The sequence below is a fragment of the Anas acuta genome, chromosome 1, assembly GCF_963932015.1.
Source record: "Anas acuta chromosome 1, bAnaAcu1.1, whole genome shotgun sequence".
Lineage (NCBI taxonomy): Eukaryota > Metazoa > Chordata > Aves > Anseriformes > Anatidae > Anas > Anas acuta.
Genome location: NC_088979.1, coordinates 83,930,419 through 83,957,664, shown reverse-complemented (window position 1 = coordinate 83,957,664; position 27,246 = coordinate 83,930,419). Strand labels below are relative to the sequence as shown.

The window sequence follows — 27,246 nt, the reverse complement described above, 5'->3', positions numbered from 1 at the left end:
TGATTTTTTTTTTTTACTGGGCTGCAGAAAGAACAAGTGACTATTGAAGTAGCCTATGAAAGTTTTTAATGGCAAGGTGTCTAGCAGCGTCTGTGCGCAGCCAGATGCTGAAAGCTGCAAGCTGGGATATCCTCAGAGTGCTGGCAGGGGAGTTCAGTTCCCATTTCTTCCATACAGCATCTGGGCAAGAGGTCTGATACCGCTGGTTTGAATGCAGGTCTGTTTAGCCTGTATTTTGGGACTTGTTTTACATAGCACGGTGTCAATTAATTATGCTTGTAATCGTGAAACTAGTAAAATAAATTTCTACGCCTAGTGTTCACAATAAGTATATTTGCATTATTAAGAAAAAAAAACAAAAACAGAGATCACAAGGTAGGCACCTTCCGACACTGCTGTTGAGAATACTGTGGGTCCAAAACACTCGTTTTGCAGCTTACATCAAGGCTGTAGTCTAGGAAACTAATCTGACAGCGCAGTAGGTTACACTGTAAAGATTTTTAAATATGTACTGCATTAGATTGGCAAAAATAGTCATTAGGTAGTCTTCCCCTTGTTGAGGGAAGGTCAAACTGAACCAAGTTTTCGTCCCTGTTGATGTTACAAAAGGTTTTTTCTTCTGTTTAAAGTGACACAGTTCATAATGTCAGTGACATTTTACATCCAAAATCCAAACAACTTGGTTTCATAAAACTTAAAAATAAATAAATAAAGGCAGTTACATCTTTTACACAAATGGAGAAACGTGTTTGAATTCATGACAAACAGTTGAGTTTGTATTTGTGTGCCCGAGTAAACTGTGCTCTTGCCAGTATGTAACTGTAGGTAGTTACTAAGGAATCCTTTTATGTCTCTGTGGAAGTTTGTGGGTTTTTAGGTTGGTGATGGTCTATTAGTACTATTAGCACCCCTCCTCCCATTTCTTTGTGGTGCTGACATATCAAGATGTTAGTGTTTTAGTGTGTCTAAATATGTTTCTGTTTTGTTTTGTGGAAGCTTTTTTTTGGTTTTGTTTTAAAATCAAAGCTTTACTTAACGAGTACAGACTGTATGTTTACTTTTCTATGGGAAATAACTCTTGAAGTATCCAATATGTATAATGTTCTCTCAATGCAGACTTCGTTGTGAAATTGCTGGTAGCTTGTAGAGTAGCAGTTTCCTCATGGTTAACTTCAGACAGCGTTACTTAAGATGGAAGCATTCTAGTCATACTTATTCCCCCATGAAATTTCCAATAGGGTGTCCTGTACAGAGGTATCGACAAGATAAGTTATTTTGCTGTAATGGTCAGGGAGGATTCCCCTCTGTCTTTCCTCCTGTGTAATACAACTGGTTGTTTTGTTTTGTCTTCCACTATTTTGTAACAGGATCTTTCCTGGCCTGGGCTTGCAGTGGGTGATCTGTTCCACAGACCACGAGCTACTGTGTTAGTAACGGTGAAGGGAGTAGACAAGCTGACCTTGCCTGTGAAAGGAATTTCTTACCCTATTGAGAATGTGAGTATCCTCATCTGGAGCAGTCTTTCCGCTTCTGTGACTCTTTTGATCTAATTAGAAGTGCCAGGCTTTCTACTGTAGTCCTTGAAGTTCTCAGAATTCTTAACTTTGCTTGAAGTTCACGTATCCCCCTAGAATGATGGATCAGGCTGTATCGATAAATAATCCAGTCTGACTGCTGTACAAGGTCAGAGGCCTTTGAAGTTGATGTAGGCTCTCCTGCGCTGAGTTTGTTTGACAAAAGCACGACAGAACCCTTACATATAGGGTAGTAGTCTTCAGTCATATTCACGCTTGTAACTTGTAAAAGTTCAGAGGTGTACTTAATGCCTATTTATTTCCCATTAAAATAAATTAAGATTCCTAGTCTTCAGCTTTTTCACTGCTGTGGCTTCAAATGAACTGCTTCAAATGTATACTGGTTCTCCAGTATTCAAGAATAATTTCAAATGATTATTGCCAAGTTCATGTTCGGGGCCACTGGGTACTAATTATCCTAACCTACAGACTTAGCAATATCTATTAGAAAAAATATGTTTGTGCTCTTTAACTAATGAATGGAAATGTCATTCTGCTTCTTTCTGGATAAAACCTAGAAATAAGTGTTGAGAAAAACTTAAGAGTTTTATTCGCATACCTGTAATGGCTCTAATGCCATGCTAGGACTTCTCTTGCTCTCGGTAATTTGCATGTGTCTCTTTTCTTTGGTATTTCAGCAATCGGTCTTTCTACCGATATATTTTCATTCCACAGCTTTCTGTGGTTCATAACTTTCAATTTATGGTAACGTGGGTTCAGCCTTTTGTATTGCTTTTATATTTGTTGGTCTGGCTTCCTCGGGAAATGAGGCTATACTTTCAGCTTAAGTTAGCCTCGTAATGACACAATCATAGCCTCTTGGAGTTCTTAAAAATGTGTGGTGTTCACCATATTTGCAAGTAGTCTGTTAACAGTTGTGCAATTGTTATTTTGTACCTTGGCTCTGATTGGTATCACTTTGAGCAGAGTATGAATAATTCCAAAAAGAGTGTCTCCTATTTTTCCAGACTTCTGTAGTTAAGTAGTTTTCTCCTTTTATGTCATTACGTCTGGCTTTACCCCAAAATCTAACTAGACTTTGTGTTTCAGGCTGTTCCTTTCAGCCTGGACAGTGTTGCGAATGCTATTCATAATTTGTTCTCTGAGGAGACTCCTGTGGTCTTGCAGCTGGCCCCCAGCGAGGAAGTGAGTATTGCTTCAGTTCTGATTGCAAATGCTCTAAATAGGAAGAACACTTTCCACTTGTATGGTTGGAGCAGAAGCAGTTACATGAAAGTATTTTACATTGGAGTATGATTTGCAAGTATGGTTGATTGTTAATGTGTGATTGGAGCAACTAAAAAACGAACGTCTCTTATTAAACAATGGCTGTTCCTGCAGAGAGTGTACATGGTGGGCAAGGCAAACTCTGTATTTGAAGATCTTTCTGTCACGCTGCGCCAACTGCGAAACCGCTTATTCCAGGACAACTCCATTCTCAGCTCCCTTCCTCTCAACTCCCTCAGCAGAAACAACGAGGTAAAGAAAAAAAAAAACAAAAACATAACCAATGAGTACTTGTAGGTTATTTTTTAATATGCTTTTCCACTTTCTTCTTCCTTTGCCTAGAAGAGCACCCTTTTTCTAATTGAATTCTAAAAACTATGGTTTAAGTTCTTCTGTAAGTAACTTTATTAAAAGTAATTGCCTTCTAGTGTGTTTTGATGCTGGAGCAGACATAACCTGTTAGAAAATATGGAGGCTTGCAACAAAATAAGGCTTCTCTGACTCTCCTTTCATCATAAGAAACACATCTTTTTCTTTTTGTCTCCTTCCCCAGGTTGACTTGCTTTTTCTGTCAGAACTACAAGTCCTACATGATATTGCAAGCCTGGTAAGATATTTTTTTTATTTTTTTATTTTTTTTGTGAAACACTTCCTACACCTGAGGTCTCAAACTTCAAAGATACTGTTTAAAGGTAGAGAAGCCATAGCCAGGGTACTTGGCAAACAGTGATATGCACTCAAGTGTATCATTGTTTGGTTGCATCAGTTTAAATAATGTGTTCTCCAGGTATTTGAATCAGCCTAAGTGTTATGGACGGAAATGAGAACTTTGGTTCTCTGTCGCTTCTTTTTTGTTGTGTTCTGAGCTACTATTTCTCCATACCCACAGGAAGTACTCAACGAGGAATTTGCAGGTCTTTCCTTGTTTTCTTACTTGAAGTGTAATGGTAGTTAAGAACATGTTCTTTGCCCTGTCTACCATTTCACTTCAAAATGTCATTGTTCCATTTACTTGAAAAAGATAGTGATTTCTGTAGCATGAATTGTGATGAATAGATAATACTCCTTAAGTAAAATACTTTTGTACGTGGGCAACAGTAAGGTGGAAGTTGCAATTTACTCGCTTCTGCAGGGCCAAGCTTCAGTGGAGGGAATAGTAGTGTCCAGGTATTGTAGTTAATTTTTTTTTTTCCAACTTTTATTTTTAAGGCAAGTATAGAGAGAGGATTCTGACAAGAATAAAAGCATGTTTCTTTTACTAGAGCTCTAGATTACATGTATGCAATCTCATGTTATAAATAGATGCTACATGATGATTGTCTGCTTTCTTCTGTAGCTTAAGGAAAAATAAAAATAAAAACAAAACAACACACTTGTGGACACCTTTGTAGTTAAGTTGGCCAAAAATCTCTAGTCAATGTGGAATATGACTGGAAAGTGAGGCTGGATTAGTCCCAGCATACTGAATTTGTGAAAATGTTTTTCAAGTAACCTGTTTATGAATTAAATTCTTCCTGTCCTCAATTGTGTCCCAAAGCTGTCTCGACACAAGCACTTGGCCAAAGATCACTCTCCAGACCTGTATTCTCTGGAGCTGTCTGGTTTGGAAGAAGTTGGAAAACGGTATGGGGAAGACTCTCAGCAATTCAAGGATGCTTCTCAAATTCTTGTAGACTCCTTGCAAAAGGTATACTTTCTAGCTAAGGAACAAAACTCATAGCAATACTAAGGAAAGACTTTTTTTTTTGTGTTAACAACATAGGATTTAGCTTTTTGATCGTGTTCTGCTGTGAACTGCCACTTAATTAGTGATGGCCTTACTGATGTTTGTTTTGTTTTTTTTTTTAATTGATTTCTACAACACATTTGTTCAGTTATAAAATTGAATATTAGAACTTGTTGCTGTATAGAATCATGTCAACATCATGTCACAGTATCTTAAATGCTTTGGATAAAGGAGTAGGAATGTGTTAAAACCTTATATAAGATATGAGCTAATACATCTGTCTTTCCTAAACAAACATCTTGCATTTAAAAACCATCAGCATGTCTCACCAATACTGGCCAGTGAAATGTGGAAATCTTTTTTTATCCTGGGGTACAGTGATTAGTCTCCCCTTGCCATGAAGTTATATAAACCTTAATTTCCAACCATTCAAGAAAGTATTGCTTTAGCTGGTCTTACATAATTGTTAGCTAATATTTATTAAGACCTGACACCAGTAAGTTTCAAGTTTCAAAAGCATGATGGAAAAGTGTAAAAGCATGAATTCACTAAGGCAAGTAACTGTTTACTCTGAGATGTTGTAAACCAGCTGGAAGTTGGCCCTTTCTTGCTGGAACTCAAAAATAGTAGCTTTTATTTTACAACTTTCTACAATCTTCTTAATCCTGAAACTGACATGTTACAGTTTAGTACATCTTGCTTACAAAGCCCTCCTTAATTCCTGTCTACGGTTTAGGCTTTCAATTAAGTCACTTTTGCTCTTCTAGTTCGCAGATGAGATGTATAATCTGTATAGTGGGAATGCAGTAGTAGAAGTGGTGGCTGTGAAGACATTTAATTCTCCCCTCACAAGGAAGACTCGCTCCATTCTCCAGTCTTCACAGGTATTATACGTACATTTTTCTGTATCTCATCTATTGACAGCACAAATACATCCAAACTGTATCACTTCTTTACCCAAGCATAACTTTTTAAGGACTAAGGTACTCACTTTGATGTAGGTAAGGGTGTGAAGAGGTCAGCTTACCTTTAATGATTTTGAATAAATCATGCAGTAATTTAGTTTAAAGACAGCTTCAAGATGTGGTCTCATCTGCTCAAAGCAGGATTAATTTAGGAGTTTGATCAGGCTCCGTAGGTCCTTGTCCTGCCAAGTTCTTGAAATGTCTAGAGAGGCTGCGGAACTTGTAGCCTTGGACAACCTGTTCCAAAATCTAACCACTCTGACTGTGAAAACTTCCCTCGTTTCTTGTTAGAATTTGTACTCCTGCACTGTTTTCCCCAGTATAGTAGTGCACGCAAGCCCTGCTTCATGGGAGTTGGGTAGAGAGAAACCTTCTTTGACCTGCTGCAGCTGAGGATGCAGTTTACCTTCATTGTGGCAGGGGCAGACTGCTGGCTCTGTTCACCCTGTCCAACGGGCCCCCTCTGCAGAGCTGTTCCCCAGCTGGTCAGTGCCCAGCCTGTGCTGCCAGGTGGGGTTATTCTGCCAGGTGCAGGGCTTTGCATTTGTCCTCATTGGATTTCATGAGGATCTTGTAAGCCCCTTCCTTTGGATTCCATTAATGTCAGTCACGTAATCACTTTTGCATTTTGTGCCCTAGCATCAGAGTTGTCTAGACAAAAATGCATCTCTGATTTAGATGGCTTGGATTTTTGATGTAGTCAGAATGCGTTTTGTATGCAAAATAACTTGTTAAAGTAATGCACTTATTTTCTTCGTTACAGAGTGAATCAGATAATCCATATAACCTTGCCTATCCGTACAACTACAATTACTCTGTAATCTTCAACATCATTCTGTGGATGATGATAGGTCTTGCTTTAGCTGTGATAGTCATCTCCTACAACCTCTGGAACATGGATCCTGGGTATGACAGCATTATTTACAGGATGACGAATCAGAAGATAAGAATGGATTGAACTAAAGTGTTCCAGCGCAGGGAAATGATGAAGAGTAAGGTCTCCTTTACTTTGTGTGGAAACAAATACTCTTACATGGTTAACTGTGGAATTTTTAAAGGTGTATTTATTTCCAAGGATCTTTTTTTTTCCTCCTCCTCTTAATCCTATTTTAAAAGTTAGTTGTAGCACTAGATTGGGTTTAGAAATTGAAATCTGCTTGTTTAACAATGAAAACACTTCCCCCAAACTGATTGTTATGAAAGTAACATCATTCCATTTTTTTTATCATGTAACATGAGTTTCAGAAATGCCCTGTACTGCCTGTGACCGTGTGCAAACCAGACTGAAATTATGACACAGGAAGATTATAAATCGTAGTTAAATTGTTGTGTTGTATATTATGAACCAGTTGTAAATGTTTGATGTAAATATTTATAATGACTATATGTAACTCTGGAGAGGATAGTTGTTACTCTTTAGTAAAATATTAAATGCTACAAGATCAGGATTCTAGTGGCAGAAATGGCATTTTGATCTCATGATGATGGCTCAGATAGCCAGAAGGGTGCTTTACCAAGAACCGTAACGATTTGGAGATAAATAACACTAGTGTGGCTGGTCTATACAGTGGAGAGCCTAGAAATATGGAAGTAGCACCAGTCTGAGCATAGTCTAACATCCTGTAGTTAAAGGTTCCTATTATGATGCTTCATGTTCCTTCCATTTGTGTTGATGTTATTAAAAAAATGAACAAACTTCTTTTTGATGATAAGAGTGGACCAACACTTGATTACAGTCCTGCTTCGATCGTTCAATAAAACAAAGAACAGTTCCTGAATGCATGTATTGTTTGTGGCTTCATGGGTGGGGACACTTCTATTTTGCCTTCCTAGCTCAGCTGAATGGAGCAGCTGCAAGCAGCCTCCTGTATCTGAGAGTGGGCCCAAGTCTCTTAACAGCTTAGATTTAAGTGAATGTTGGAGGATCATCTTGTATGCATTCATTTTCTTAAGCCAAAGAGCGGGTGTAGCTAACGCAAACTGTTAATCTGTGGCTTGAGTCTTTTTTAGAACTCCCCACTTTTCAGAAACTTTCAGTTGCTCTTGTGGTAGATGAAATTCCTCTAGAATACAGTAATGTGAGCTAAATCTACTGCTGCACAGTGAATTCATCTGTCTTGCTTCCTGTCTGATTTGGAGGGGTTGAAGTTGTGCATGTGTTCCTGTCTTGGAGACATTTCACAATGCTTTGTGTCGACATGAGTAACTCAGTGCAGCTTTGCCAAAGTCTAGAAAATCCTGCTTAGTGTTTTTGCTTTTACAATTCAAAATTACCTTCAACAGGGTTTAAGATTAAAAATCCTATTAAAAATAGGATAAATAATGGAAGAGCGCACTGCTGGTTTCTCTGGACAATTTCAACCTGACAAGAGCATTCTGTAATGTATTTGCAGTGTTTTGATGAGCATCAAATACATCTGGTGAAGTTGTACAACTTTATTATGAAAACAGTGCTCTGTCATCCGGTTTCGATAGTCATGAACCCTAACGTTTAAAGTGAACTATAATGTGATAGTCTGTATGTTATTTTAAACTTTGTTGACTGCTTTGAGATCACTTAATGTGGAAGACAGTATCACAGAACTTCAGTAGAAACATGATCCAGAGTAAGAAAAGGGGAGTACATCAATAGTAGAATCTTTCCAAATTAACTATAATTTAATGAAAATGACGTGTCAGGTGGAGGAGTAACTACTGTCAGGTTACTGTCAGATCACGGGAAACATTTTGCCCTGAGAAGTTAACACACAAAGGTAAGACAGATGTAAATGCTGTGGGACTATTCAGGAGCTTGTGTTGTTTTCAACTGTCTCGGACATAAAGCAGTTGAAGTAGAGGAAGCTTCTTCATGAGATTCTGCTTGTCCTAAACATCATTAAGAGGTTTGAAATGTTAAAATACTCTTTAAAAAGCACTGACATAATAGTTCCATGATATTTCAAGTCACTCTTGGAAATTTCTTGTCCCTGAATTACAATTCTTGTGTCTTTTTATATTAATTTCCATCTTCCTTAAGGAGATGCTCAAGTTCCATTTCTGAGATTTTTGCTTGAACTTCCTGGTCAATTGCAACATCTTTGCCACAACCTACAGTGATTACAGAACGTTCTGAGATGACCTTATGTACTAAAATCTTGAAATGATGAACTGAACTGTACCACAGGGCTGCTGTAATTCATTTAAAGTAAATGGGAAGCGTTATTGTAACAGGCTGTGAGGATCTCTCAGAGGTTCTTCACATGGAAGAGAAGTACCTCAGGGGTAAAAGGATATTGCATTGTGATTCTGATAGGCTAAGTACTGTTGTATCAGAAGTGCTGATCCTTCACCTGCTTTTATTGCTGGTAGGTGGCTCCAATTGCAGCTTCCCAGGAGTGTTTCAGGTAGTTTTTTGTTTGTTTGTTTGTTTTTTAAAAAAAAGGTAAAACATCCTGTATATTTGTCTGGTACTAGAACATCCAATACTTCTGCAAGATTAGGCTAGTAGCCCTGCATGTTCCTTATTCTAAGCAAGGAGGAATGTTGATTGCCTGAAAATTGGTCACGCTAAAGCCTTTCTAGTGAGGATTTACTTCAGGTTGTGCTTTATACTGGCCTACATCCAATTAATGCAATCCTAGTTCACCTGATTCAGAAACTCAGAGGTCCTTATCAGATTAATAGTCCACTTCAGGTACTGGTGAAGAGTTTCCCAGGAGCCAGTTGTTTAAAGTGACCATGTAATTAATTGTGTTTAACATCTGCACACCAGCTAGCTGGGTAGCTATACTGTATTCAGCATGAAGTTTGCAATATAGCTCCTTGAAATGAAGGATTTGCTATTGAGATGGTCATCCTGCCATCTCTTCCACTTCACTGCTGCTGCAGGCTTGAACTTCACTTTTTAAAGCACGTCTTAAGACTACTGCCACTTCCCACCCTCTGTTTGAAGGACACGTTCAAATTCCCACCTCCTGTGTTAGTAGCACACTTGTTTGCTTTCATGGCTGTGGGCCCCTAGTGGGTGCTGGAGATGCTTTTGAGCACTCTCGTGTGCCATTTCTTAAATTTAACAGCTGCGTTGTACAGGACGAGCTACTTTTAAAGCCACTGTAAGGTCACTGTGCTTTTAGATCAAGCTTTTATATTATACAGCAGTGCTGATCCTGAGCTACTAATCAAATAAGCAATTAGAATACTGATTCCTGAGCCAGAAATAGCCTTCTTGCATTTAGAATTCAATTAATTAATTAGAATGAAAGTGCTGTCAACACCATTAGATGTGCTATTGATCATTACCTTTAGATTTAATCTCCCCAAGAATACAACCTGTTAAAAGGCTTGTGATGTGGCAGAAATTGTAGGCTTTGTGTACCATGCTACCAGGAAAGTAATGAAACTGGCACGAGAAGTTCTGTGAAGAAAGACAACAGTAAAGCCTGTAATTTTGTTTTTGAAAGGGAAATTATCACTGTTTCACTGTTTGCTCAAGGCATTCTGATGAGGCCAGGGGAGAGTGAGGGATGTGGGGGAAAATATGAACACCTTATCAGGATCCTGCCTGAAGTGGCAAGGGCAGGAGAGTGGTCGCACAGCATCCACTGTCAAGCAACTCAAGTGTTGCTTTTGATATTTGGATTGAAAAGAGAAAGTAAAACATACAATAAAGGGCTCTTTTAAGAGTCGGTGTGATGCTTTTTCTAGATAATCCCTCAAAGCCCAAACTTGGCAGCTCAGAGTTATAATTTAGGGTTTGGGTATGCTTCAGCTCTCCAGACTGCTCCGTGGTAGACATGGCAACTTTCAAAGTCCTTCCAGCCCATACCCTGCTGCTGCAGCACACAGGCAAGTAAAGCCCAAACCAGGTCTAAAATACACAAATGCTGTGTTTCCAATTTAATAAAAACAAAAGGAACTGGAAGAGAAGAAAACATTGAAATGCAAGCGTTGAACAAGCTTTCACCTGACTGCTGGGATTTATAGGTCAGCTACACTGGAGGTGATACATGCAATGTCACTGGGCTGAGTGCAGAGATTTCAGCAGCTCCCTTCCCTGCAAGGCTAGCATGGATGCTGGCACCGCTGCTGCCAAAAGCCCAGGTGGCCACAGTCCTGTCAGACAGGATTGATTTTCAGAAGTTCAGGTACAAGAACGCACTGGAGCAGGCCAAAACAGGAACAGACATGCAGCGCTCTGACAGTGCTGTGATCCTGATGGGTTATTTAACAAAATTATTAGGAATGCTGTTCTCAGATAGATGCTGCTTTGTGCCCCTTATTGACCTATGCTTGGAATGCCTGCGGACAGCTTTTCGCATATAAATCCTATCCTTTAATAGGGACTATGATGTACTTTCAGAGTTAAAAAGGTTCTTTTGTTGTTGAAGAACAGTTTCACAGTAGAGGCTGCTGGCAATCAAATTTCGTAATGCCATCGATGTCATCCAACATCATCAAAAAGACATAGCTAAGTTCTTGGCACGAATGCACAACATAAAACACCTTAGAATGCTTCGTAAGGGAGACAAAATTAATGGTTGCACCAAATGTTTTTAGAAAGGCTGTCAAATTCCACTTTAATTATGCTCCAGTGCATGAATTTACGATGACAAATTTATATGCCCTTAATTTAGCAAGCATATGCTTTACATTAGGCAATGGGGACAGAGTCGGTATGCTAAGATAAATTCACAGTGAGTTAACTGGGATCCTACAGCTGGCACTGTAGGGTCATGGGCTTCTAGAGGACCTAAGTGCTGCCTATCTACCGCCCTGCCTGATCACCCCCCGTGTTTTACTTCCTTGAAATGCTGTGGTCAAAGTGCCCAGGGAATTGATAAAAAGAAAAAAAAAGTCTGTTCCAATACCCGTATAATCAATTACAGCATTTGGAAAACAGCAGAGCTAAAAGGGAGCGCTAACTACATCCTACAGCAGGTCATCAATCAAAATCCTGACTAATGTATGAGAGCAGTATGGAAATAAAAAACCCTTTAAGTGATCAGACAGCTCTCAGCTCCTCAGAATCTATTCCTGTCACTCCGCATCCCTGCTGCAAGGGGCGTGGGGGAGAAAGGAGGGAAAATATACAAGAACAGCTGTAGCAATTATCTTCAATACCTCAAATATTTCAGCGAGTTGACAGAGCTGGGGAGGCAGCTGGACTCCTGCCACTGCTCACCACAGCCAAGCTGCCACAGCTGCATGGGAGCCAGGCAGGCCTGGCTCTGAAGGGAGCACTTCTCTAAGCTGTGTTTGGGAATGTGCAGCTCTGCCCAACACAAACCTTCAGGGAGGCGAGAGCTGGGTTGTAGGAGCGATCCTGGGGAGCAGAGAGGATCTGCCTGGCATCTCTGAACGCTCATCGTTTTCCAAGGAAAGCCTGGGGGCACCCAGGTGGTCACAGTAGCTTGGGGTAACCTGAAAGGAAAATGCACCAGAAGGAGTGCAGTCACCTGCACATCATGCAGAAGTGGAGGAGTGAGGAGGTGGAACAGGCCTCTATATAAATTGGTCTTGATCTCTTTGTGCATACTTTCATGTACACACACAGGCACACACTGTTACATCAACCTTTACAAATGAAACATAGGGAGAAGAGGTTTTATCCTTCTATTGAAAACATTTTTTTAAATTGGAAATACATTCTTTCCATCTTTTAAAGGAGATTTCAAAAATCATATACACAATATTTTCTAGAAATGAGGCTTTATGAACTCAGAAGGCTAATAGGAATGCATGCACCTAAAAGGACATCCTGTAAAAGCATTTGCAGGAAAATTGTTCGCATACCACTGATGTTCACAAAGGTGACTCCATCTACCAGGAACTGGCTTATTTTTGTTACTCTGGGAGAAAAAGATCTTCCTACCAGAAAGTAAACAAACAGCAACCTCCCCTCTAGACCATCCAGGCTTATTTCAGTTGTAGTCGTCTGAAACATCAGTTAGAAAATACTTCTTTGAAAGCACCTTACTTCAAGCAACGGTGCTGCTTCAAGGGTCTTTTTCCTTGACAAAACTGTGCTATTCTGCAGCGTCTATTGGAATCACTAAATACATGCTTGTGGATTCTTTTTTTTTTTTTTTTTTTTTTGTAGAGGTTATCATGCCTGGGGAGGGAGGTGGGGAAGAGATTCTGGCCTTTTGCAATTGGAGTCATTGTCACGGGACCAGCTTCCTCATCTTGAATGAGCAGCCTAGATGTAGACATCACAAAACATTTTAGTTCCTCCTCCACTTCCCTTTTTTTCCCCCCCTTTTGTCCCAGAGGTTCCTGGGGGTTCATCCACCAAGCAGTCACCTTTATGGTGTTCCTCCTTCCCAGCCCGTGTGTGGCCCTTACACGGCCCAGACCTGGTTCTGAGCAAATCCCAGCACTGCCGACATGTTGAGTGCTGGCAGGGGTCTCCAAGCCCCAGTCACCATCATTTCCAACACTATATAAGAGGCAGTAGTTACTATAACCTAAATTAGCCCTTTGGTGGAGGGGAAAAATATCTAAAAAGCTCAAGTCTTTTAATCATACCTCCCTCCTAATTCCTTCATGAGGCTCCCTGTAGCATACAACACAGCTTTTAGCTAGAAAATAAATTTACATTCCTACCTTTATTTTCTTTCCTGCTCAAGTTCTTCTTCTTTGGTCTCTATTAAAATTCTTTTTTTTTGGTTGTGTTTCTAATTTTCAAAGCCTTATAACCTCTGCCTTTCTTTCCTTCAACAAGTTCTTTATAATCAGCATCTCTCATAAGTGCCGGAGCAGCAGAAATAAACAGACAAAAATACTCTGACAGAATGAAGTATTCCCACAAGAAATGCCTCATTTTCTTGGTATCAGCTGTCTCATCTGAAACTGCGTTCTCTAGCCAGAAATAAACTCTCCTGAACTCATTCATGGGCTCTTCCCCCAAACTGCCAAAAAATTACGGAGGTTGAAATGATTTTAAAAGCACAGGCTGTGACCCAGAGGAAGGATCTAGAAAAGACCAAGATATAGAGAATGCCTGAAACAGGTTCCCGTGATATTTAACCCAAAAGCTGCCCAGGCTGTGGCCAGCTGGATTTGGGGAGCTCTGCATTTTACCACACGCTGCCACAGAAGCCCAGCCTGGGGGCGGCCATTTTGTGGCTTGCTGAAGCCACCACAGCCATGGAGCCGGCTGGGCTGCCACGCTCACCCAGCCTCCGTGTCATGGGCGTTTCGTGGCCTCGTGCCCTGACCTGTGCTTGTGGCTGAAGGTGGAGCTGCCCAAACGGGCCAGCCCAGCTGCTCCAGCCCTGTGTTGTGCATCAGCCTCCTGTCAGCACCATGGCCCCAGCCTGCGCCCCCATGGCTGCTTCTGCCCAGCACAGAGGCAGCCTCCACTCTCCAATGTATTGGTTGAAGCGGAAAATCAATGTTTACTAAGCCACCATCCTATTTACATGGTCAAGAGAGAAAGATTTCCTGATATTGCTGCGTTATCTTCTATACCGCAGCATTGAAAAAGCGCTGTACCACACTGCCCTACTCCGTTAGGTTGAAGGGAGGCGCTCACATTTCTGCTGCCTCCAACACAGAGCCCACAGGACTGTGGTGCTAAGTACAGAGAAAATAACTTCTACATCAGAAACATTTATGAAAATAATCTGTGGGGCCAAATCCCTCAGATTAAAGGCTACAGAAGGCCAGATGATGGCAATGGAGCACCGACGGTCAGGACTGAGATGGAGGAAGACCATGCAAAGGGCTGGCGACCTTCCTCAGCGTGGACAAGGAGGAAAGACCCTCCAACACCAAGCCTTGGTTTGGAAATACCATGCTCTTTTCATGTTCTATGCAGAGGAATATGCATGCATCCCCACTGAACGAACAGCAGAGCCAAGTAACCAGTAGCTGCAATATATTACACAGATAAGAGGGGGAAAATAAATGTTTATTTTTATTTTCCTACTGATCCTCACATCCTAAGTACCCATGAGGTCATAAGCATTCATATAAATAGAAAGCCTACCACAAAATTTAGGAAAATATGTGGACAGCAGAGAAAGCCAGGCTGAGGGATATTTTCCTCCACCAAAATCAACACTTCATGTAAAAGAATATTTTCACTAGCATTATAAGAATTGCTGTTAAAAAAACAACAAAACAAAAAAAAAAAAGCAACACACCAACAAACAACAACAAAGCTTGTTGAAGGTAAAATTAGATTTGTTCTATAAAATCATCTGTAACAACAGCAGAGCAGAGGAGGAGGAAATGCCACATTTGCTAAAAGCTTTATTTTAACTCCCGAGCTATGGAGGAGAACAACAAAGAGCTGTGCGTGGAGGAGGGCTGGAGGAAGCTGTTATCTAGACAATAGCAGAGACTGTCAAAAACAGGCTCTTTTGGAGAGCAGGAAAATGGGATTCTGACAGCTCGGGTTTTGTAAGTGCTTGTCCAAAATTAGAGGTCAGAAAGCACAGAAGTGAGCGCTGGTTCGCAACTGAACCGTAGCCAATATTTACCTTTTGTTCCTAGAGTTCCTGCATCAGATTGTGCCCAAAGACCCCAAGGTGCAAGAACGCAATAGAGGCATTACAGGGTGTTAAAATCATGACCCAATTTCTCTGTGCAAAATATTACGGAAGCAGACAAACTTGGGACAACACTGCAGGGTCCCAAGGGCCAGCAGGTGGGCTCAACCTGTAATAAATTCCAGGATAAAATACTGTGAATGTTTTAAGCATCCTCCCACAGTTGAAACTTAAAAGAGTGAAAGAAAACACATTTTCCTTTCAACATGGGTTCAGAATGACATTAGTATTAAAAAGGGAAAAAAAGAAGCGTTGGGCACAGTGAAAGGGTTCCTAGAGTTCCTCTCATGCACAAGGGCAATGCGAGTCAATTCTCCATGGCTGGCCTCCTTGCAACAGTTTGCCTCACAGCACGCTGTCGTGAGCTTCATTTAGCCTGCCAGCCCCTGAACCAGGTGAGTCCTGCACGGTTCCACACGTGGGGTTACAGGGAAAAGATTTGGGATGGGACCAGCGGCTGTGTGTGCTTACCTTTACTTATTTGTCTATGCGACTCAAAGGGGGAGGAAAAACTGGAAAAGCAATGCAATACATACATATATATATATATATATTTTTTTTTCTTTTTCTTTTTATATCTGAATAAATGCAATGAATCCGAGTTTAAAGACAGGAGGCCACCGACAGGCCAGTATTACCCACTAAACTCAAAGCATAACCCCCCCCATTTCACCTTTTTTTATAGCTGTACGAGCAGTCAACCCCTAGGCACCTTCTTTGACCCCTTCTTCTTTGATCTTCCTCTTCCCCCCCCCTTCCTGGGGTCAGCTTCTCAGCAGCAGGACAGGTGCCAGCACAATGAGGGTGGCTGCCCGTTCCTAGCGGGCTGCCAAGGCGTTACTATTGCTCATGGACATCTTGGGCAACGTAGGGCTATACAGCACTGTGTCATGAAAGAAAAGAGGTCTTGAAATACTCCGGTCAGCCTCACTTCTGCGACTTTCTGAAGTTAAGAGGCCCGAGGAGTGCTGCTGGGTCCTCAAGCTGCCAGCTGCCCACAGTGTCCTACAGAGTGCACAACCCTCACGGGTCACCTCGGGCTTCAGATGTGCGCTCTAACATCACTGCCTGGCCACAGATACTACTGATGCTTCAAGGCCACATCATCTAAAGTAAAGGAAACAAACCGAATAATCCTCTTTTAGGATGCCCAGGAGCCCACGTGCTGTGTTTGCTCACCAACAGCGTGTTTGAATAACAGGTTGTTTCCTTCAGACTGAAATCTTTCCTTGTTTGACCAGCTGCAAGTGGCCTGTGCCATCCTGTGCCCAACGTGCAGACAGCAAGAGGTGTATGTGTCTGGGGGGGGAGGCAAAACTTGTGTTTTTTAAGCACCCATCTGCAGCAGGAGATGAATACAGTAGTGGAGAGCATCTCTACATACCTGATTTTAGGCCCAAGGAGCGTGCTTTCAAGTCTCAGATGAACAGAAGATGAATTGACATCTGCAGAAATCAAAGGGAATTGCCACACCCAGAGGCCCCTTTGCAAATCCCATTTCTGTGCACAGGGACAAGTGTCTTGAGCTAAGGCAGCTGTCTGCAGCTGTGCTGCTCCGCACAGCCCCCAGCACAATCCTTCCTCACTCAGCATCTCTTATCTCTCCCAGCAGCAGCCGGACGTTTCCTTTAAAATCTATTACACGGGGTCATTTCCCAAAGACGCTGATTACTGCTCTGGAAGAACGTGCGGGGCTGGGAGTACACAGGCAGGCAGCGCAGCACCGCTTCCTCATCAGGTCATGACATTCGTGGAGACAAGCTGGAGGTCTTAAAAATGCTTCCTCAAATACGAGCACACTGCTTCTGATCTATCCAGCCTATGAACCACCAGCTGCTCTCGGGATGTCTTAGGAAAAGGCCCACATATTTTAAGTCAATGAGATTTAACCTAAGCACACATCTATCACATTATGACAGGGTTATACAAATCACAGCTTTGAAACTACAGCCTAGATATTATGTGCTTAACACATTTCAATTCCACATTAATTTCTTGAAATGCATTCCTACCTTAAAAACATCTGAAATTCTGTGAGTACCAGGAAAATTTGGGCAACGAGAACAATAACCACTTGAGCTAAAATAATAGCTGGCATACCACAACTTCTGAAATGACACTGTTGACAGTTTAATCATACATCTAACCCAAACGGTCCAAATTATTCTCCCAGTAGTCTATTGTACTAGTGCTTTTTCCATGTAGATTTTGCTTTAAAATGCCCGCTACCTGGAATAACTTTCGACTAATAGATGAAACACATGCTTAGAGACAAACTAAAGCTCTTGACAGAAAAACAGCTTCTGGTTTTATGAAGCTTTGTTTTGGCTCAAATACTCGTTATCAGAACTTGTTTCCTGCAGTCTTTGAAAACTCAGTTAAAACATTTGCAATTTCAGAGGCAAACCGCAGGACGCTCACACATACAAGGACAACAAGCGATTTAAAACTTAATTCAAACAAATCTCACCTTGATTCAGCTCCTTATCTGTGCGTTTGGTTGGCTACCAGAAAACCGGACCAAACACATGGAGAATGAAAATTAAAACTACACTTGTAAACAGCCAAGGTTACTTCTCAGAAAGGAACAGAGTTGTTGCTGGCCTGTGGGAAATGCTTCCTTTTTCTAGTAGTCTTTTTCTTTCAGAAATTATTTAGGATAAAGGCTTCAGATGTGGTGCATGGTAACTGAAGTGGTGTATATACAGATATATACACACACGAAAATTCAATAATCTCCCCACAGTCTCAGGTTGGGAATGTCACCTCATACCCACCTGTCACTAGTTTACGTGTATTGCTTTCTCTCCACCCTGTGGGGACTTCCCCACATTTATTTTCAAGTGCTTAAGTTCAGTGGGGCCTTCGTCCTCCAGTACACTCAGCTGCCCATGAGCACAAACAACATCAGATATTTCTCTGCATAGCAGAAAGCTTCCTTTTGGCCTGGGAATGCTCAGACCTCAAACCCAGCCCAAATCTCCAGCAAAATATCCAGTCTTTTTCAGACATTGTTCTATCACCTCTCAGTCTGATGTCACTGGTTTAGCTGAGAAAGACCGAACTACAAAATCTTTCCCAATTGATTAGCAGAAGCAACATTTAAAGATTGCCAGGGTTTTCACCCCAGTGGATAAGCTTTGTGTTTCAGAAACAAACTGTAATCACCTGTTAGACACAACCAAGCTAGCACAGTACTTACTGATAGAGTACCAACACTCAAAACCACAGGTTCAAGGCTGCAGTCTAAATCAGAAACCAATGAAATGATTGTAAATAATGTAAGGGCCTTGACAGACTCATTCAAGAATAAAGAAAGAAGCCTTGTGATGGTTGTTGGGGCAATAGGAGCCTCAAATCCAGCAAGGTAGGCTAGAATACATTCACAAAAGGATTATTAAAATTAGTTTGAAACATCCTTCTGCTTAGTATTTGAGTATACTAATCCACGAAGACAAATGATCAGATGACAGACTAATTCTAAAGGACAGAAATTTTCTCTGATTACAACAGCAGCCTTCTGTCACCACTCACAAAGTTACCCACAAACAATTCGAAGGGTAAACGTGAGATTGTTTCTAAGGTTCACATATAGAGATAGCCATGTAGGTGAGTACAAGAGACCTGGCCAGTAACTTCAGCAGAAAAGGAATAACATTTAAGATTATACAACATCCAGTTTAAGAATATTTTTTTTTAATCCAGTTTATTAAATATTGCTTTTTGGGGACATGTTTACAACAAGCCCAAATAAATTGTTTAAGGATTCAAAGCAGTCATATTAAAATACAGCTTCAATATAAAGTTTGTCACAGTTTTACAGTATTCAAAAATGACAGACCTGCCTTAAAAAAAGACTATTACACCAAAACATAAGAAAAACAAAAAAACAAACAAGTTTGGCATTTTCATACTCTGTATAGTATAAAACAGAATATTAAATCTATTACCAGCAAGCTGATACTTCAATCTATTACCTAGTCTGAAGTGTCTCCCATTAAAACACACTATACAACAGCACTATACAAAAGTCGTGGTGATACTTATTTGATGAAAGTGCATCCCTGAAAGTTTGCCAGTTTATTAGTTAGCTCTTAAAAAAGTAAAATTAGAACGTCCTCTTTTAATTGAAGGCTTAATTTCAGAGAGATTTTTTTTTTTTTTTGCTGTTTTGTCTCATTTTCAGCCTTCTTTTAAAAGTGTCTATGGACGCCCACCAGGGGGCAGCGTAAGATTAACCATCAAATCCCGAACGGCTGCAAATATTGTGCATTCACCTGGAACAGGGAAAAAAGACATGTTAGCATCACACGCAACAGCAGAGCAACAGGCAGGGCTTAATTCTAACAAGCAGGCGAGGCAGCGCGCTACTCGCGCCCCCTCCACGCTGGGACGTGCCCTCTGCCTGCTGGCACACTTTGCAGTGTGGCACTACTGCTGTCGTAGCCCCATACAGGGAGGAGGTCCCAATCATTTACAGGTTTAGCTAACACAGTGATGATACAAAAGGTTCACAATAACTGGTGGTTGCAACTTGCAGATTCCAGTGACCTCCAGGGAAGTCTGGATTTGAAACGAGTCCAGCTGAAGAAAGTTCAGCTTCCTCCTGTTGGTCATGAAATTGCAAGAAGCCACTGACAGCAGCTCTGAGCTTTTAATAGCTTTGAGTGTCACAAGCCTATGATAGAATTTATCACATATATGGCACTGCAAACTGTATTTGTATGTATGTTATAAATCAAGAGTGCTACATTTTATCAAGAAAAAAACAAACAAACAACCCCTTTTTCAAATTCCATTTGCATTGATTAAGAACAGAAACTAAACATTTCAGAAGACCGAAGTATGATGCAACTGGAAAATGTTCTTTTGCCCTAAGCCTACTTTAATTCCAAGACCGGGCAAAAATCAAAATTTTTTAGATTAATTGTATTATTTTATTTTCCCACCCAACTGAATTGCTCTGGTTCTAGCCTTGGCTTCTAAACTGCAAAACAAAATGCAGAGCAAATAAACTTTGCTTAAAACTGTTGAAAACAGAAAAAATACAGCCATAGCTGTCACAAGTTTCAAATACTGGCATTTTTTTTTTTTTTTTAAAAAGACACACACATTCTGAAATAGCTTTAAAAATGGAAACCAACAGAATCAAGAGGGTTTACATAGACCAGCAAGAGGTCAAGCATTATTAGACAGAAGTAACTTTCATCTACTATTCCCAATAACAGCATACAATTAATAGCCCCTATTATACCCTGCCACCACGGGCTGAATTATTCCTGCATATTTCAAGAAGCATCAAGCAGAAGAGACTGCATTTTGTTGCTGAAGAAGCAGCTGTGTGAGCAAAGAGATGAGAGCAGAGCACGTGGGGTTGTATTAATCCTAACTGCCAAACTAGTGACTCCCAGGACTATTTGGGGCAAGTCATTATCATATCAAAGCTACAAATCAGGGCTAATATCACCGAAAACCAGACATTAGGCAATGCTTAGTGATGAAGCGTTTTAAGAAATATCACCCAAGTCCCTTGAGCTCCTCTCTACAGGTCACCTCCTGCGTCAGTAGGGACTTTCCTTACCAGACATCAGTCCACTACATAATGCAGGTTGTAGGCTTAGAGCTCAGGGTTAACCCTGTTATTCCAGGACATCGATTCCATCTCAGTTCACATAAAACTATTTCCCCAAAATCAAAGGTTTTTCTCCCCCATGGAGTCATTGGTAAAGTGATCTCGGAAAGGCAGCGTACTCGCACCGAGCCAGCGTTTTACTGTTAAACACAGCATCACGTGCTTGTCCACAGATCTGAAAATAAAACTCTTCCAAAAGAACTCACTTTTCAGTTACTACCATTTTATTAAGAGGAAAATTACGCTGAATACAAAATACATCCTCACAAAGAGAGAAAGGTAAAAAAGATACAGCCAAAATGAGGCAACACTGATTACGGGTTACAATGAAAGTGCCAATAATACCATACGTGCATGGTGGGAAGCCCTGCTCCTTTCTGACTGAAAGAGTTAAAAATTCACTTAACCATGCAGATTGCAATTAATGCAGCAGAAGAGCTAACACAGGTAGGAAAATCCTGAGCACAGCACAAAAGCATCATAAGAGAGAGGGTATGTGTTTTGGGTCTCCCATGTACTGCTGTTGTTAAAGAAGCCTCCCAGCTATCTGCTATAATCTGCTGGCTCTCCCATCACTGTCAATGCCAGAGAAAAGAAGGCATCTTTTCTCTTTTGTCAGATAAAATAATGCAAATTTTGGCAATAAGAACACAGGGAATTGCACGTTCAGTGTCCTCAGGAAAGATCCTACGTTGGGTGGGAGAAATCAACAGAGACTCATCTTTTCTTTCAGAAATTAGAGGAAAGCCTACTCGAAACATCCTCTGCTCAGCTGGGATTCTTCTTTGCCTGGGGGTAAGGTCCTTCTTGAGGCCAGAAATATAAAAGCTCTTTTCATATACATTTTTTTCCCTGTCTGTTCTCTGCTCCCTGTACTGCAGTCCTGCATTACTTCCAGACTCGTGTGACAAACAAAAGTTGTTTATCCTAATCTACCTAATGATCACCAGAAGACATCTCACCTAGGATACTCAAGAGCAGCTTTGCCAATTGCTCCCTATGCTGTAGCATTTTGTGGAGGGTTTACCTTAAAACACAATTTAGTGCAATAATACACAGCACAACAAGCAGCTACCCTTCCCCATTAGGGGGACTCAGTGGGGAAGCACCTTCCGAAAGAAACACTCGAAGTTTAGTCAAAGTGTTTTGAAATAAAAGTGCTATTCAACCAACAGTTCTATCCTACACAGAACTCTTACAGGGAACTCAAAGCTATTCTCTCTTATTTACCTACACTATTACTACGTGTTAAACAGAAAACCTTAATTTAAATCTCAGCACAGTTCTCCAAAAATGTATACATATCCATACCAATGTAAGATAAACATTACCCATGTCCTAGCAATCGAAATAAACCATCAGGCATTGTTAAAATTACCACATAACGAGAAGAATAATTATACAGAAGGAAAATTCAACCTCTGGATTCACAATTTCAAGCTATTCACTGGGTTACTGGAAAAACGCTTCCATCTTCAGTGTGCAACTACAGCAGAACTGAAAGATTTTGGTCTTTTAAACCACGTGGGTATTAGGTCCCCAAAGCACTGCTTACAGACAACATACTGCCCAAAGAACCTGCTACTGCCGTTCAGTGTTGTCAGATATTGAAAAAAAACTAAAAAGCATGACAAACAAGAGGGAAAGCAAAGTACGATGCTGCTCACAGCGCACTACCTACAGGCCAATGAACATTCAGAACAATCTATTTAGCTCAAACACTTCACAGCACGTTTGGTGGAGGGGACTGTATGCTCCTCTGCTAGTGTACACACTGACAAAAGGAGAACACAATCACACCAGTTACTTTTAAATCATTCACAGCACATGGACAAGTTTTGATAACTATTTTAACATCCCTTTATATTCTACCGTTAAGCTTAATAACTTTATAGTTAACCATGAAAACTGACACTTGACCATAGCATATTTATTGTGTGATTCATTCTGGGCCCATTTGTAAACACCTTAGCTCCTACTGTGCAGCAAGAGTCGGGCCAACAGGAGGTGCATCCTATTACTTGGGAGTAATACTCTGACAGTGCTATTCAGCCTGAATCACCAGTGTAACCTTCTGGCATAAAACTCTGCTGCACTGCCAGTGCTTGCTATTAAGTTACGTATTGCCTGTCATATCAGGAGTTTGTGATTGCTAAAGAAGCATAATAGGAACCCAAGAAGAATTCAGACTTAAGAGAGATTTAGTTTTACACTGGAGATTTGTCACAGATGTCTGGGTGGAGAGAATATATCTACTGGACATGTACAGTACCTGGTCGTGGTGAATTCAGTTCAGCAAACCTCTTTAGAATATTGCTAACCATCATTGGAGCAGCAACAGAAGAGTTCTGTTGCCTGGGAATGTCAGCCTGTTGAGTTGTACCCGAAGCCATATCATAAATAATTGGGACAATAATACTAACAGCTTCCTGGGGGACTGTCGTTTTCTGTGTTAGCTGGAGCTGTGGGGGGGGGGAAAAAAAACAAAAAACAAACAAGAATTGTGTTAAATTGAACAATGCACTTCAGCACAACTTCCCATATGCTTAAGCACTCTAGACCTACAGATAGTGTGCAGTTCCACCCATTCAGTTTTCACACATCAATCCTGTAACAGAGAAGTTATTGCTGAGGAGTGAACTATTTCATTCTCAAGACCCCCCCACACTGAGTGCTGCCTTGGAGCTGACACCTACACGTTTGCTCTACCCATCTCCTTCATGCTGTCCTTTCTCAGCACAGCTCATGTACATCACTCCACCAAGGCAGTAAGAGCCTCAAAGAACAAAACAGCCAAAAGTTGAGCATACAAAGATACCTGCAACTCAGGGGGAACTGAGCTTTAGGATACATTGTCAGCATCTCTTTGAAAGCACAAAACGTGAAGAGATGCACGCAGATCTAGGCTTCCAGACATTAGAGCAGTCTTAGCTACTACGATTGCCAGAGACAGCACGTGTATGTTTTGCCCCTCACCAGCGGTGACTTCAAAGACATGCAGCCCACAAAATTTTAAAACAGGTAGCTCTACTTACAAAAAACAACATTTTGGATTTCAGCACAACTGCAGGTGTTCCTGGAGGCGCAATTGGCGGTGCACTAGGAGGAATTGTTAAACAGAACTGCACGTTCCATTTCAGCTGACTTGCCTGATCAGGGAACTGTTCAGAGAGAGCATCACATAGAAAGAACAGCAAAAGTCTCACGTCAGTGTCATTCATGTCTGCAAACTAGGGAAGAGTTAGAAAGTAAAATGTTCCTCTACAGATGTTGCCAGGTTTAGCACAAGTCAGAGCAACTGAAAGAACTGAGCATATGGCAAACAAGAATACAGTGAGAAAGACTCCAGCCAGGCTATACATGTGCCTATAGCTCAGTCACATGCCTGAAGTTTTTCAAAATCATCAGAATCATCAGTTTAAAGGGAGAATTTGGGGAATTTCCAGGAGAGCTAATAGTAAAATGAGAACTTCTTCATTAACATGTAGTGACATATATATAAAGTAATTAATGTGTTTGGAGATAAAGATGTGGCACTTTTTTTTTTCCTTTCCTTTTTTTTTTTTTTAATGCAGTAACTGAAGTTGAGTGAACTACATAGTAGAAGTTAACTTACCAGCTCAAGTTTCATGATGTGAACGCAGTCCCTGAGGATATGCGTTGGAGCCCCTAGTAATTTTGTGAAGGCTATTAGGGTGTTTGCTTTAAAAGGTGGTCCTGCAACCTAAAGAAAGACACCAATTAGTACTGCCTATTTAGATAACAGCTGCACCATTTAATATGGTAAACAGCATGCACACAACTGTTAATTTTTTTTTTTTTTTTTTTTTTTCCCAGCCCTTAATGACGTATCCCAGTGAAACTCAGCAGAACTACTCAAAACACCACCAGATTGAAAGCAACACACAGAAATATAAATGTTACTGATTGGAGTACGTACTCTTGTTTCAAAGAACTTCTCCAAAACTTGTAACTCCTCCGATTTCCACTGTCCTGTATTTTCAGGTGTTACTTTTAGTTGCAAGGTCTGGTTGGTTTTGGGATTGAGAGCAACCCTGCACTTCAGTGCCTCTGTCTTAAACATAATTACACCTGGTTCGTTGGAGTTTATTAACTGTAGCTGTACAAAAAGAAGAATTACGTTCAGTGAGTCGTTCATGAAATTACCTGAGAACACACATATTCACTCTGAAGATTCTAGTGGTCAATCTGTGGTGCATCCAAAAAGAAATGTGACATTTCTGTGACCTGTACATATACAGGTAAAAATGCCTTGAGAATGAACCTTAGATTTGGCTTCTTTCCCTACTACCAAATGAACGCCAATGAAGCAAAGAAGCACGCATTGTCTGTCTCACCCTAAAGCATCATTCATGACTAGATCAGTTATTGTCAATTGGTAACTAATTTCTCGGGCATTCTTGCCAGGCAGAGGCATCCACAGTAACCCTGTGGCTGTTCTAGTTCACTCACAATTGACCTGCTAAACTCACAGAAGCCAGGGCATCAGAAAATTTGGTCATGGTCCTGTTATTGTATCAGTTATTTCCCCTGACCAAATTGGTTTTCCACTTCTTGCATGGAAAAGAAGAACTAAATGTTTTCTCTGTATTTAAATGCTTGAGATGGCAAGTTTCAGAAGTAGAGCGTAATAAGTTCAAGAGCAAATACTTGTTATATTTGAAGCAGTTTGTGTCTGATTTGAAAGACACAGAGTACAGAAGTACTAAAAAGAACAGTTACGAAGTCAGACTTGCAAATCAATATTAAAACAACCTAAACCATACCGTTTCCTGTTGTATGATCCTCTGAAGATGTCTCCTCATAATAACCGATCCAAGGAATCGCTCAAGAGGGGAACAAAGATAGCTGCCAGCTAGTCCTGGCACGAGCCCAGGAGTAGGAGAGGGCAACAGCAGAATATTCAAGGCACTGTGGGTGAGGATTGTAGGTATGGATGCAGCCCAAGAGCGCTGAGGTAGTTTACGAGGTGGAGGCATGCTCGTTGGCATTGCTTGGGAACCTATTGGTAAGGAAGAAGTACTTGTAGTAAGGAGGGATTTAAGGTGAAACCTAAGACATGTATTCACTCTGTTAGCTTTAACTATACAAGCAGCAGGCACCCTGGCCAAAACTTAATCTTTCTTATTTAAGAAGTTGGCTGACTAATGATAGGCAGAGCAAAGTCAAAGAACTGGAGCTCTGACCCTCCACCAATGCAGTCTCAGTTAAATTTAATCCTACTCCCTTCTCCCCTTTTTTCAACATGCCACCAGATACCAGCTTTGTACAACAAACTGAATGAAACCTAAAGATGGCTAGATAAGTCTTGCAAGAGCAGCATTACAGCTCTATAACGTAAAAAGTTACTATCAGCATAGGTAAATATGGTTATCATAGTTTTCATTCCTAAGATTTTTCTCTCAGTAATGGAGCTTTCACAGTTTAAGACTAATCTTTGAAGCTCAAGAAGAAGCATCAGTCCTGTTGAAGTTTATGCTGTATGATTCAACTCATCTTCCAATTTGTTATAAAAGACTTGAACTAGGCTGGAATAAAGGCTTCAACTCCTTAGGTATTTTACTACACAAAGACTGTAAGGACTGTTAGGCTGAGACAAACCTATCAAAAACGATCAAATTAGAAATATTAAACATGAGTGTTTTGCAGTTTTTAACAGCAGTAACGTAACCTACTTGTTCCAGCTCGTGGGGAATGAGAGGCATCTGGGACAGGTGAATGAAGGGAAGGGTTGGCTGGTGACATTCCAGGCATCCGTGCTGCTGGTGATGGACCAGAGACCTGGGGAGATCCTGGCCAGTTCCCTGCACGCTGACTGGGTGACATCATGGTGTATGGTGAGCTTGGGTCTATGGTACCTACAGATGTTACAAGACCAGCATCTTTAAAAAAGATTCAAGGTTTTCTAACCTAGAAGTCTAAAAAAAAATCACAGAAACATAGAAGGGTTTCGGTTGGAAGGGACCTTAAAGATCATCTAATTCCAACCCCCCTGCCATGGCCAGGGAACACCTCCTGCTACACCAGGTTGCTCAAAGCCCCATCCAACCTGGCCTTGAACCCTTCTAAAATGCTTATCAAGATCTACTGAGTGTGAAAATGTCTTAGATTCTTTTACATATTACAACTGTATTGATAAAATGTAATGGGGAGAAAAATAAATAAATCAAGATACAAATTCAAAAAGGGTTTCTGGTTTTATGTTTCAAAAGGTAAAATAAAACAGAACATTAAGGCAAATCAGCATGTTTTAACTGAATCAGCATGTTATAACTGAAACAGAACTAAAAAGCTCTTGCATCTAGACTAAGACTTCTACTGTTCCTTAGTAGTTAAAAGCCTCAGAGACTGTTCTTAATTTATGGTGTGTCTTGTAGTAATCTTTGCAACACCACTTTTGGTTTGGTACTCCATTATAACGACTGATTAGATCAAGCTTCTTAAACAATCAACTATATAGCTCTCTCAGGTTATCTCAGTAATTATAATGGTGTGCTAAAATTACTACCTGAACTTTCATTGATTGTGATCCGTGGAATGGTTTCCAATGCACTGTGATTACAAC

General features: G+C 40.7%; 2 protein-coding genes across 4 annotated transcripts in view; one reads left to right on the top strand and one right to left on the bottom strand.

Annotated features, from left to right (window-relative positions):
• Positions 1-7,270, top strand: part of ATP6AP2 (ATPase H+ transporting accessory protein 2) — a 103,843-nt gene extending 96,573 nt beyond the window's left edge. For all 3 annotated transcript variants that reach the window (XM_068686332.1, XM_068686324.1, XM_068686314.1), the window contains exons 3-9: positions 1,368-1,496; positions 2,625-2,720; positions 2,916-3,053; positions 3,355-3,408; positions 4,339-4,488; positions 5,295-5,411; positions 6,256-7,270. In XM_068686332.1, the coding sequence (XP_068542433.1) occupies positions 1,368-1,496; positions 2,625-2,720; positions 2,916-3,053; positions 3,355-3,408; positions 4,339-4,488; positions 5,295-5,411; positions 6,256-6,450 (879 nt within the window). In that variant the 3' untranslated portion in view covers positions 6,451-7,270. The remainder of the gene's footprint in view (positions 1-1,367; positions 1,497-2,624; positions 2,721-2,915; positions 3,054-3,354; positions 3,409-4,338; positions 4,489-5,294; positions 5,412-6,255) is intronic.
• Positions 7,271-19,162: 11,892 nt separating this feature from the next.
• Positions 19,163-27,246, bottom strand: part of MED14 (mediator complex subunit 14) — a 36,919-nt gene continuing 28,835 nt past the window's right edge. Inside the window, exons 25-31 of the mRNA XM_068686299.1 lie at positions 26,357-26,539; positions 25,448-25,683; positions 24,601-24,780; positions 24,277-24,384; positions 23,696-23,821; positions 22,933-23,122; positions 19,163-19,305 (exon numbers count right to left, since the gene is read on the bottom strand). Of these exons, the coding sequence (XP_068542400.1) occupies positions 19,232-19,305; positions 22,933-23,122; positions 23,696-23,821; positions 24,277-24,384; positions 24,601-24,780; positions 25,448-25,683; positions 26,357-26,539 (1,097 nt within the window). The 3' untranslated portion in view covers positions 19,163-19,231. The remainder of the gene's footprint in view (positions 19,306-22,932; positions 23,123-23,695; positions 23,822-24,276; positions 24,385-24,600; positions 24,781-25,447; positions 25,684-26,356; positions 26,540-27,246) is intronic.